This window comes from Acomys minous (genome assembly GCF_964271855.1).
Source record: "Acomys minous genome assembly, chromosome: 2".
NCBI classification, from domain to species: domain Eukaryota; kingdom Metazoa; phylum Chordata; class Mammalia; order Rodentia; family Muridae; genus Acomys; species Acomys minous.
This window is the reverse complement of record NC_140484.1, coordinates 129,275,424-129,288,556: the sequence shown is the minus strand read 5'-3', so window position 1 is coordinate 129,288,556 and position 13,133 is coordinate 129,275,424. Positions and strand designations below refer to the sequence as shown.

The 13,133-nt window shown below is 47.7% G+C and overlaps 1 protein-coding gene across 12 annotated transcripts in view; it reads right to left on the bottom strand.

The window, feature by feature from the left end:
- The window catches only part of TENM4 (teneurin transmembrane protein 4), a 720,654-nt gene that overhangs the window by 75,365 nt on the left and 632,156 nt on the right, over positions 1-13,133 (bottom strand). For all 12 annotated transcript variants that reach the window (XM_084773614.1, XM_084773618.1, XM_084773619.1 and 9 more), the window contains one exon: positions 10,260-10,476. In XM_084773614.1, the coding sequence (XP_084629740.1) occupies positions 10,260-10,476 (217 nt within the window). The remainder of the gene's footprint in view (positions 1-10,259; positions 10,477-13,133) is intronic.

The following is a 13,133-nucleotide window of genomic DNA, read 5'->3' as shown; positions in this document are numbered from 1 at the left end:
ATGGTAATTATAAAAGACCACAAAATACTTAGGAAGTTATAAGTTTTGAGTGTTTATAATCTTCTAATATAATTCAATTTTATATAGTTTAGCTTCTTTTAACTTAAATTTAGAAATTTACTTATGTATATGAGTGTTTTGCTTGTATGTATGTCTATGTACCACATGCCTGCCTAGTGCCCGCAGAGGTCAGAGGAGGGCATAGAATCCCTTGGAGCTAGAGTATAGGCTACTGTGAGCCATCATGTGGGTACAAGGAATCGAAGCTGGGTCCAAATCCCTAAATATTTAACGATCAGTTCTTATGAGCTCAAATGAGCTGGTGTTTGTGTTTACCTGGGACACTGACCTCATATCGGTGTCATGGATGAGGCTAAGGTACAATAGCTGCTTCGTTGACTGTGAAACTCTATGTTAGCAAGAAACCACTGGCCAGGGGTGAGAATCATTGTCTCTCTGTGGGTTTCCCAGCTAGCTCACAGTCCTGTAGGTATGATGCATACGTACTAGTTAAAATTTTTTTTAATTGGATATAAACTGGGGTCATCTTGGAAGACAAAATCGCAGTTGTATTTATGTCTCAGGTTGGGTGTGGTGACACATGCCTTTAATCCCAGCGCTTGGGAAATAGAGGTAGGTGGATCACTGTGAGTTCAAGGCCAGCCTGGTTTACAAAGTGAGTCCAGGACAGCCAGGGCTACACAGAGAAACCCTGTCTTGAAAAATGAAAAAAATAAAAAATAAAAAAGAAAAAAAGAAAAAAGAAAAAAGAAGAAAAGAAAAGATGCCTCCATCAGATTGGCATATAGAGAAGTCTGTGAGGGTATTTTCATGATTAATGGTTGATGTGGAGGGGCCCAGATCACTTCAGGCAGGTGGTCCTGTATAAAAAAGCAAGTTGAAGCTCACACCTGCCCATCCCAGCACTCGGGAGGCAGAGGCAGGTGGATCTCTGTGAGTTTGAGGCCAACCTGGTCTACAAAGCAAGACCAGGACAGCCAAGTCTACACAGAGAAACCCTGTCTTGGGGGGAAAAAAAACCTTAAATAAATAAATGAAGTTGAGCAGACCATGGAGGGTAGGCTGGTGAGCAGCAGTCCTTCATAGCCTCCACTTCAGTCCCTGCCTCAATGTCCCCAAGGTCCCCCCCTACCCCTGTGTGGCCCCCCCCCCCCCCCGGTCACATGTAAACCAAATACACCCTTTCCTCCCCAGGTCCTTGGCCATGGGATTTTATAACAGCAATGAAAGCAAACTAGCACAATGTTTCTTATTTTCTCCTAGGTCACTTTCTTGGGATAATGCAAGTTAGAGGTATTCTTTTGTAGTTATCCTTAGAGTCGATCCCACTGTCATCACTTTAGTTAAGCTGTCACCAACTCTTCTTGTACAATTAATCACCCTTTCCTCTGGAGAGCCTCTATACTTACAAGCGTCTCTCCATGACTTTGACTGTCCCACAATTACACCGTTCACACTTACAAAGCTGTCTCACATGCCTGGGGCTATGACTCACTTCTAGGTAAGGTAAGCTCGAGGTGCAGCTGACCAAGAACTTGAAACTCGAGAGAAAATATTTGCTCAAAGTCACCCAGAGATGAACTCGATTGGCTAAGCTTAGTTCTCACTTCCGGATCCTTACTGTGATCGGTGTCTACAGTCACAAAAATCCAAGGTACCTATGAGCCAGGCCCTGTGCTAGGTGCTAGTGTTACTGAGGTGTATAAATCCCGGCTCCTGATTACTTGCTAGAGCTCACACAAGCCATTTTGAAATGGCCTGGTGTGTTTGCCCCTGTTATCAGAATGTCAACACATGGAATTAGCATATGTCAGGCAGCTGGGACACAAAACAAGCAATTACGCTGGGTGAACCCTGCCAGGAGGCAGTGCTCTTGCCAGGCCAGCTGGGGTGGTGTCACACATCCTGGCATTAGCCCAACTATACACTTAGAGCCTGAACAAGGTGCCCTTGCTGGTGGCAATGTGATCCTGCCTGATTGCTTCCTGAGGCCAGAGGCCAAGGTTGGGATGCGGAGAAGGATCTGCTGGAGAGACAACAGATGGATTGCTATCCAGCCCTTCAGCAAAAACAGAAGCCAGTAGATAAAAAAAAAAAAATAAAAATAAAAATTAAAAAAAAAAAGAAGAAAGAAACAAAAAACCAGCCTCAACTGTCACTCAGGGCATAAAAGCAGAACAGTGGCTGGGAAGTCACAGTTCCTTGTCCTGACTCCGGGAACTGGGTGACCCTGGAGAGCCACCCGACCCTCTGAACCTCCATCTTTTCATCTGCTATGTGTCCTAACGTTTTCCCCAATCTGGTGTAAAACAGAACCCAACGTACGTTCAAGAGTTGGAGGTTTTGTTTTTCCAAAGAGTTCTAATTGTTTTGACTTGGCCCTGTGCAATCCAGGCCAAGTGGCCTTCAGAACAGGTGGTCTCAGCATCTTAATGGGGCTGGTAACTCTCGCCTCCCAGCTAGTCTCACGGTCCTCCACCGACCTGTTCACCGGGAGTCTGCCTGCTCACCTTTCAGACTCACCAAAGCATTTACCAAGCAGAGGCCACCATTCTTGTCCCCCACCCCCCCCCACCCCAGGATACTACTGTAGACAACTAGTTACACAATTAAGACAACCTTATTCCCAAAGTGGGGGCTCAATTCCACGTGGATGAGACCGAGTGCATTTCCCTTGTACTCTGTAATCAGCACTGGGCGTGGTTGACGCTCATTTTTAGTAGGCAAAGGAACACATCACCCAAGGGGCTGTTTGCCCTAGAATCTCAACGCAACGGCGTGGCATGCGCTCTTAATACATTATTTCCTGAATCCAGAGATGAGATGCTTCTCTTTCTGAAGGTGAGGGTGGCGTCAGAGAACCTTGAGTCATGTGACCTTGGTGGGGGTGTGGCTAGAGACCCCAGGCTGAAAGCACTGAACTGTCTTCCCAAGGTGGGAACCCTGGGTTCCCCTGGGTAGTTTACTTGGTTTCTTCTTTGAAGAAAAAAAAAACTTAACAAAAATTTAGGAAATCAAGTTAGGTTTTAGGCTTACTGTTTGAGGTATAGTGTATAAATATGTAAAAGAAGTGTTAAAGGAAGGGAGAGAGCCTGCAACTTCTTTTTCTTTTTTGGTTTTTCAATGAAAACAGCTGCTATTCAGGGCACTGGAAAACCCATTAGGGATCTAGGTAGGGAATACTAACGGCATGCGTTCCCTGCCTTACAGCATTTGGTGCTTGGCGATGCTATTGGTTATGTAAATCACCACACTGCATAAGGTGCTTTAAGTGGATTTATATGCCTGACTTGTACAAACCTTTAAACTGTCCTCTGTGAGCTCCTGCTGACTGAATGGGAGTTTTCCAGCACCGACCACCATTTATCCAAAGTCTGTATGAGATGTGTCTACAGCCATGCTGCTTTTAAAGAAGGCTGGGCTCCAGGCCCAGACCAGGTTGCTCTGAGCCAGTGTGTTGTAGCATAAAGCCTCTTTGGGTGTTGTGCTGTGTTGTGTGGCATTAACGGGATGGTTGGAGCCAGCTGGAGATGTACAGTGGAGCAGCATCTTGCTGTAGAGATTTCTGGACTGAAGATGCTGAACTTGGAGCATCCACGATGGAGAACAGATGCCATCTACCATCTACAAGTCTGTGACCTTGGCCTAGTGACTTAGTTTCTCTGTGCCTCGGTTTCTTAGGTTCTAAAACAAGAGCCACCAACCGAGGCCCTCTGTGCTATGCTTTGGGATTTGGGGGTGGAGATGTAAACCCATCATTACTTATGGAAGGTATTCCCAGCCACGCCTGACAAGGAGTACACTAATGGTGAATGTTCTGTGTTATTTCTGTATACAGGCTTCAAACAGCAGTTGGATTTCTGGGAATTTTTTATCTCATTGAGTCTTCAGAACAACCCAGTGGGAGTTAGGAACTTCATGGTACAGAGAAGAGTGAGTCTCCTTTGCCCAAGGTCACTTGCCCAAGGACGTGATCTAGGTCCCCTGTCTGTGCACTAGGTTGTCTCCGCATCACCACGGCCTCCTGTGCTAATGCTTCCTGTGATGGACAGGGAGGAGCACGCTTAAGCTGCAAAGCAAACAGAGATGGTAATTCCTTCTGAAATCAATAAAGGGATGATCAAGTGGCCGAGGAGGAGTTGTTAGCTGCTCATCAGGATGATGGGAGATGTTGCTGCCTGCATCCTCAATTGGATCCACCTTGTTGCTTTATCATCATAAACATTCATTTCAATGTGGGGAGGGATTTTTTAAAAAAAAAACAACAACATGAATAATATATTACGGCTGACATTTTGGAGGAAGCAGGATCTTTATCTTTTTCCATCTTCCAGTAGGTAATTTATCAATGTCTTTCTTTCCTTTTTTTTTTTTCCTTCCCTTTTTGGAAACTGATGGGGGGGGGGTTGGGGGGTGTAGCCTGTCAGCTCAGCTTGTTTTGAAAGTGCAGGAGTGTAATTCAATAATAAATCCACTCAGAGGCCAGCTGTCAGGAAGCCGGTGTTTATCTGAAGTTCATCAGAAGATTCCCCACCGCTCAGGGTTGTGGTGGTTGTGTGAGGCCTGGGGCACAAGTGGGGGCAGGAGTCTGGGGTGGGGAGTGAGTGTCCGTCTGTAACTCGGTGGCACCAATGCTTGGGTGTGGTTTATGCTTGACGGTGGACCTGTCAACATGATACCACATGGATGACCATTTCTGTTTCCCTATTACATTTTTCCCTTTGTAAACTCCCATATTTAAATTTTCTCAAAACAGTTGGGTTTTACTTAAGAAACTCCAAGGGCTTAAGAGGCACGATGGTTGTTTCTCCTCTGCTCAGAGCTGAGTTTGAGTCTTGACTCAGACACAATCAATGGTTTAACGTGGTTTGTGGACCTTTCTGGATCCCTGCCCTTATATCCCCTTTCTGCCTTACTCTACCATGTGTGTCCTTCTCCTGCAGGCGACAAGCAGCAGGCCTTGCTAACCATGTCCATTTCTTTCACTTCATAAGCCCATCTTGATTTCAAATGTTAGAACCTGTCTCTTAAAGAATATCACCACAATCGTCTTCCAGCTCCATTAAAATCCCCTATTTTCTGATTATGCTGGAAACTCATGCTGTTCCTCATCTTGGTTCCTCAATCTAGCAGGCATTTCTAACTCCTACGTGACTGAAACCTACAGGAAGTAATAGAGTTCTCCTTATAGCACACACACACACACACACACACACACACACACACACACACACACACGCACACACATGCACACATACACACACACACAAGCACACACATGCACACACATTTCATACACCCTCACACATCCACACATACCCACACATCCACACACTCCCACACATCCACACACTCTCACGCATACACCTGCTCAAACGTTCCTATGCTTTCACGCACACCCCTCACCACTTCTAGGCCTTTCCCCCTGTGTCCAGCATATTCTATGTGCTAAGTATTGTAGCATCTTGTCCACATGCATCTGCTGGCTGAGTAAGTTCACAACCAGCAAGACCTTTCAATGCCATACCACTCCTCAGACCTAGACAAGCTTCTCAAATCTATTCTCACCCTATATTCGAATAGCTGAGCCTTCAGCATACACTTGGGTGGTCATTTTGCCAGCACATCTTCCTGTAATCTTTTAACTTGTCCAGCACTGGTAATCAGTAACTGCTCAAAGAGGTGATATCAACCCTACACCCGGCTTCGCAGCCTTCTTTGTTCTGCTCAGAAGTCTGTATGGCCAGAAGAGGAAATTGCTCTGCCTTGAGGGCTTTCTAGAGATGCTCAGGCTGCTGTCCCTTCCTCAGCTGTCTGATTCAAGGTCCCATGGTCTGTGTCCTAGTTTCTTTCCTTTCTGTTTGGGCAGCTGGAGACCCTTCTTCCATCTGAAACCCCAATGGCTCCTTCTCTCTCACTCCAATCTCAATAGCAAGTGCTCCTCATCATATCTGCCTATGAGAACAGGTAAGGGCGGTTGTTCCTGGTGTCCTGGTTAGTTACCTAAACTGGTGATGGTGGCGCCTAGGCGTGTATGTGTCCTCCTACTTTAGGATGCCCTGAAGTTATCTGTAGCTCTATCACTTTATGACGTCATACCGTTTACAGTAGAAGAATGCCAGAGCTACTGGTTTTGTTAAACCCATGCTGAGCGTGTGCTCTAGCCAAGCATTGTGCTGGGCTCTGGGGCACAGATGAATGGTGTTAGGGTTCGGGTAGGAGGTGTTTCCTAAATGAAACATGTGCTGAAGGGTTAGTCCCAACCTGGTGGACCTAATCAATAAGAGGTGACTGGATCACAAGGGGCTCTGACCTAACTGATGGATGCATCCACTCATGGAATTGAAATAATTTCCCACATTATTGGGATGGTGAAAACTGCAGGATGCAGGGGCTCTGGTTAGAGAAAAGTAGGTGGCTGAGGGGCATGTTTTTGGGGCCACTGCCCCAGGCAGGTCCCTTCCCTAGTCTCGCTCTGCTTCCTGGTTACCAAGCGACAAGCAGCTTTGTGCTGCCACATCCTCTTGCACCCTGATATTCTGCCTCTGTATAGGCCCACAGCAAGGAGTAAGTCATCTACGGACTGAGACCTCTAAACTGTAAGCCAAAGCAAACCTCTCCTCCCTTTAAGGTGTTCTCGTGGGCATTGCTCGGCACAAAGCTAACTAACACGAACAGAGTGGCTGCGGGAGGCCCTCCCTGTTCTGCATTGCTCCCTGAAGCGCCTCTGCCTCAGCTCTGAATCACCACTGTGGGTTTTATTCCCCCTTATGGAGTCCAGCTTCCTTAGGAGCTGTGGCTCACCCCCACCTGCTCCATCACTTTGGCACCAGATGGGGCACAGAAGCACGAGAACGCGCCCTCTTATCGTGTAGCTTCTTGAGTTGGGTATCCCTCTCAGCACTCCCGATTTCTTCAAAGCAGGCCTGGGGTGGCTGCGGAGGAGAGGCTTGGAGCTATGAGAGTGGCTTGTTTGCTTCCATCCCCCATGGGGACCCAGCCAGGTCCAAGCAGTGGCCTTGAACCGTCACTCTGAATCTCCCTGGACCTGACATATGGCTGGGAATGTACAGAGTGAAGGAGTTAACCCTTTGGAGCTCCGCCATCCCTATGGGGCTCAGAAGTGCTGTCGGGGTGACAGTCTGCATCTTGGGAGCTGTTAAAAGGAATCCTAGACAAACTATACAACTTGTGGCACAGCACATGGGATGTCAGGATATGGGTAAGGCACAGGCTTATTATTGTTATATACGGGCACCGAGGCTGGCCTGCCTGGCCATCAGCCGCACCCTGTTGTCACCAAATTCCTCACTAACAAGGCTCCCTATGTCGTCCAGCTGGCAAGACTATGCCCTTTTTTTTTTTTTCTATCTTTAGATAGTGATTCAACAATCTCAACCCATTTCTCCCTGTGTGGGGCTTCTGGACTTTTCTGGAGGGCAACTGATGCCCGAGCTTTGCTTCCAATTAAGAAAGTGGACTCTGCAGCTCTTAACACCATGGCCTTCATCATCCCACCATTAGGCAATAATCAGAGGGGTTTCTGGGTAGCGGATACTCCAGGTCGAGTCTTTGTGTACTTTTTTTCCATTTAATTCTCTCGACAGCCCCCTGAGACACACATTACTCACCCTGTCTCTCAGACCATGAGACTGGACCTCAGAAAGCTTAAGGTTTTCTTCCCCTAGTGTCATAGGAGGGAGAAGAAAGCGACTGCTCTTCAGTCCAGGTCTGCCTAATTGCATTTGGGCTAGTTTGGTGATATGCTACCACTGTAAAAGCCACCATCCACTGATCTCCTGTTAGGGACCAGCCCCAGGTGTACGTCTTGTATTCTAATCTTTTTGATGGCTGCTATGAGATATTTACTATATTTCATGCATGCGTGACTTAGGGTAAAGCCAGAAAGGAAACACTGGGCCTTCCTGTTACACACACACACCACACCCTCTCGTATGAGAGGAAAGAGAGCAACAAATCAGGCTGGGTAGCTGATCCTGCTTCATTGCAACTGCACAGAGAAAGGTTTTCCTTCTAGACCCATTTGAGGCTACTGAGTAGGCTTCTGCTGCCTGATGTTTTCTGATGACCAGTCACCCAGGCGTTTTTTTTTTTTTTTTTTTTTTTTTTTGGTTTTTCGAGACAAAGTCTCTCTGTGTAGCCTTGACTGTCCTGGACTCACTTTGTAGACCAGGCTGGCCTCGAACTCACAGCGATCCACCTGCCTCTGCCTCCCAAGTGCTGGGATTCACCCAGGCGTATTTCACAGAGGGATGTTTGGGGGAGTCCACAGTGATTGGGAGCCATTTCCTAGACCAGCAAGGAGCAGATCATACTGATGCTGGCAGATGTCAGGAGAGAGGGATTTCATGCTAACATTTGGGAACCTTCCATGATCTACTCATTTGCAGAACAAATATACCACATGACAGGCCCTTCTCCAAGTGTCACAGGTTTGGAGGGGTAGATGAGCCTCTGCCTTCAGAGTGTGTGAAATTCGACTGAAGGTAACAGATGCATGAACAAGGAACCGAGAGCTGTCTTCTCCGGCTTCTGTTCCAGTTTGATGTCTGGCTGGTGATCTAAGCCTGCTGGACCCCAAATCCTCAGTATAAAGCCAGGAAAACCACAAAATATGAGTCTCCTCCTTCCTTCCACACTTCCTTCTTTCCCCTCCCCCTCCCTCTTTCCCTTTTATTTATTTGTTCCTCAGGCAGTTCACATCCACATCCATTCCTTAAGCAATGGCTGAGAGCTCTAATGAGCGTGATGCAAGACTTTCCTGGGAAACACGGATTAGAGGGGGTGGCAGAGCCTGGAACAACTCATCTTATTTAGTCCCTCAGCAGAGCCACGTACACAGGGGTGGCAGGGCCAGGAGCTGAAATGGTGCTTGGCGTTGGATTGTTCCCCTAACACGGGCTTCTCATGTCCCTGGGAGCTTTCTGTACTAGAGAGGCAGTGCTGAGAACCCAGTGCAGGTCCCACAGCGTCTTGTAGTGCTTAAGCAGCAAGCCCAGCATGTAGCCGGCGGGGGGGGGGGCACCCGGGGGACATGTTCCTGTTGGCACAGAGCACTCTGGCATGAATAGGGCACTCCCTAAGCAGAACAGGTACAGGCAACCGACAAGCCGTAGCCCTAATCGGATGCCATATGGGCTGGTCATGAAAGGCTGAGCAAGTAACATTTTCTTGGTAGCAATATTATTTATATCTGCAGTTGATTAAAAGAACTCACGCCAGGGGAAGGCCCACAAGCACACACACAAAGTCACACACTTGAATAAGATAGCAGCTTACTGCCTAGGAACAAAAGGAAAATTTCTGGCCAAGAAATGTCACTTCCCCCTTCACTCTTGCTGTTTTTGTATGAATTTTTTTTCCTCTCTATTCGGAGCCTCCCCTCTTTCACTTGCCTTATTAATTAACTGTCTCTCATCTTTAAGACTTATTTCTCCAGCTGGGCGTGGTGGCACACACCTGTAATCCCAGCACTCGAGAGGCAGAGGCAGGTGGATATCTATAAGTTTGAGGCCAGCCTGGTCTACAGTGTGTGTCCAGGACAGCCAAGGCTACACAGAGAAACCCTGTCTCAGGAAAAAAAAAAAAAAAAAAGAATGTTTCTTTTATTTACATCCTAGATTTTCCTGCCCAATAGTTCCTCCTCTGCGCCCCTTAGGAACGTTGCAGCATATTTTTGGTCAAGCATATTTTGTACCCTAGCAGACAGTATGAGCTACTCATTTCTGTTATCTAGCACTAGACCTGGCACACAGTGGGTTTCCGTGAGAAAAATGTCCAATGGATGGCACAACCATCAAAGAAAGAATGCATGGACATGTGGCCTGAGGTGCAGCAACATCTCTGCCTGCAGGCTGGTAAAGCCTTCCATCAGCTCTGAGGGCAAACAGTGTCAAAACCCTTCAGCTCGTGTGGAGACCACAGGATCCGAAAGAGCTGACTGCAAAGTGGGTATCGATCCAAGATTCCCCTCAGGCCTTTGATTTTTCACTCTCTCCATCTATCACCCGGTGGGAGCAGCACAGCTTTGCTCGTAATAATCCGGAAGGCCTAGGACAGCAGTTTTGCCACCATGGGTACTGGAGGCTGCTTCTGTGCCTCTTTTGCAAACCCATTAGAACCTCTGAGACCCGCCCACCCTCTCAGCCTCCTCACACCCAGGCTTGACTCAGTCTCTCTCCAAGAGCTGCTGCCAGTGCTGAACCCCAGGGACTCACCCTCCGTCGAACGGGTTCTCCCCAGGGATGATATGCGTGCTATCTCTGCCCACGAGGAACTTGATGCGGTCGTAGAAGGAGTGCAGGTTCTGCTGGGAAACGGGGGTCTGTGTCTCTTGGATGATGTCCAGAGGGTCAGGGGAGCCTAGGCACAGCGGGTTGACGTGACAGAGGGGCTGGAGGCAGCAGTCCGGGTCCATACAGTCCACCAAACCATCTGCAGGGGCGACAGAGCACGTAGTTTATACAGCTATATTCTATCGGCCATGTTTGTCCCGTCTTTCTGTCACTGGCAAACTTGAAATGCAGACACAAGCCCAGGCTTTTCCTGAGCACAAGGAGAGCCAGGTACTTCAACGCTTACCCCAACCTTTCAGTCTAATAGGTGATAGAGATAGATCAGCATATGGTGTGTACCTTCTTTTTCGTCTCCTAAGGAGATAGAAAGCAGGAAGAGTTTATGGGAGAGCTCAGAGGAGAGAGAATGCATGGACACCAGAGATGCTAAGATGCTGGTGGTGAGGGGGAGTAGCAAAGGATGAGGCTGCTGTGTGGGTCGGGGCAGCTGTGCTGTGCTGTTTAGTCCATGATAGTGAGCTGGAATCTTACCCACAGGCTATGGGTACCCCCAAAGGCTTGAAATAGTGGTGCACACACCGTTAAAACCCACAGGCCAGACAGGAGGGATGGTGGTGCTGAGGTTGTGTGGATGAACAACAAAGCAGCTCAGGTTAGAGCAGCACACTAATGGAGAATGAACAGTAGGTGACTGCCTGGCTCTGGAATGAGGAAGAAGCAAGGATGCTTAGGGCTCTGTAACTGGAGCATCTTGCCCTCAGCCATTCAGAGGCCCAGCTCTGCCTTCTGTGAGTTGTCATTTGCATGGAGTTCTCTCTGCCACATGGATGGGTCTCTTCAGGACCCTACACTCTTACAGCTCATCTGACTTTCCAAAGAATTGAAAGAAAGAGATGATCCCAGATTACAGATTTTTGGGGCTTCATTATTGCAAAGTGCTTTTATAGTTCCCAGTTACTTTTATACTTTCATAGTTAACAGTTTAGGCTGGACACCAAAACCAGGGCAACAGAAGATAGTGACCACAACATTGGCTAGGAAAAAGCCTGGAGTCACATCTGTGTGTGTTAGAGGCAGAGATGACATGCGTACTGCCTGGGTTCGAATCCTGGCTTGACTGCTTATTAACTGTGTGACACTGGACAACTTCCCTACCACTCTGGTCACAGATGTGTTCTTATCTCTGTTGTACCCTTAGCACTTAGTAGACATGTTTAAAAAAAATGGCTGTTTAATGAATAAACAACAAGAACAACACCCAAATAAACAATTAACAAATGAATCAGGAGATAACATGAGATGCTGGTCTGTAAAAGCCAGACAATGATATTGTCAATCAACCATATTCAGCAGTATGATATGATACGACGGTAGGGTCACTAGGCGTGGAGACCAAAGTTCATGTCTCGGCAACTGTCTGTCAGGTTGGCCCTAGACAGCTTGCCAAGTTTAATCTCTCTGAGTACCAGTGTCCTCACCTTCTGTTTCCAGAGGGGCTATAGTGTACGGTGGGCACCCACAGCTCATTGTCACTGCCTACCTCGGGTCCTGACCTTCTCACTGGCTGAGTCGCCTCTGGCCTACCCTTCTATGATATGTTCAATGGAAGAACGAGCAGTGTTCAAGGGAACTTATCTGTAGTCAATGGCCAAGCTTCTTGGTTGACCCGGATCCCAGTTTCCCCCCATTAAGTAAATTAGGGACAACCATCCACGACAATATCCCCCTGTCTTTTTCTACCCAAGAGTGTGTGGCCTCCTAGAAAGAGGCACAGCGACAGAGCCTGGATCCCAGAACGAGACAACTGGGGAGCAAATGTCAGGCATAAATCTTCCCATTGTATGAACTTGGACAAGCCACTTAACCTTCCGGTATCTTTCTCTTTTTTTTTAAAATCACTACATTTTCTTCAGTGTGCATGTGTGTGTGTGTGTGTGTGTGAGCACACGTGTGTAAAAGCATGTACCACAGCGGGCATGTAGAGCTAAGGAGACAACCCATGGAGTCCCCTTCTCCCACACTGTTGGGTCTGAAGGATCAAGCTCAGGTGGTTAGGGTTGATGGAAGGTCCCTTCACTCACGAGGCACTTCAGTTGGGCAGCTTCCTATATTTTGTATGCAGTAAACGAGAGTGTCACGTAAGTTTCCGTTCCACAATAAACTGTGTAGCGCTCTACCCCTAAATCCAACACAGTATGGGGTACATGGTAGTTTCCCTCTCTGAACCTGAACCTAGAACACGGTTCACTAAAGTGTGGTGGGGGCCACATCTACCTGGCAGAATCACCCTGAGTTCCTTGCCCAGGTATTATGTTGGGTGGGCACCTTCGCTTGTCTTCTAGTGGCCAGGTAGCACTGGCTAGCAAAGGCCCCGTCCTCTCCTGCCATCAGCAGGTTTGTTTCATCCCACACCTCCCTGATGCCCCCATCAGACGTTGCTTAAACACATAATTGCAGTCCAAGCGTGGGTTGTTTGCATTCCACTATTGATGTTAGCGTGACAGCCTCAGCTCCTGCATCCATAACTCTGAAGAGACACTCTATTATTCAATCCCGGCGAGCAGGGACGGTGACCATTAAATCAGCTGGCACAATTGAAGGGCCGTGAAAAGTCATGGCTAATTTGAAATTTTATTAGCTCTTGCCTGCTCTTGTTTACCACCAAAGTAGTCCCTGGGAGCCAGTCTTTTACCTTTTTATAAACACTATGCTTTGTGGCACCTGGGAGGGACTGTTTCCTATTGGGGAGGGAGATGGACTCTGCAGCCTCGGAGAAGGTGAGCCAGGGATGAGGGT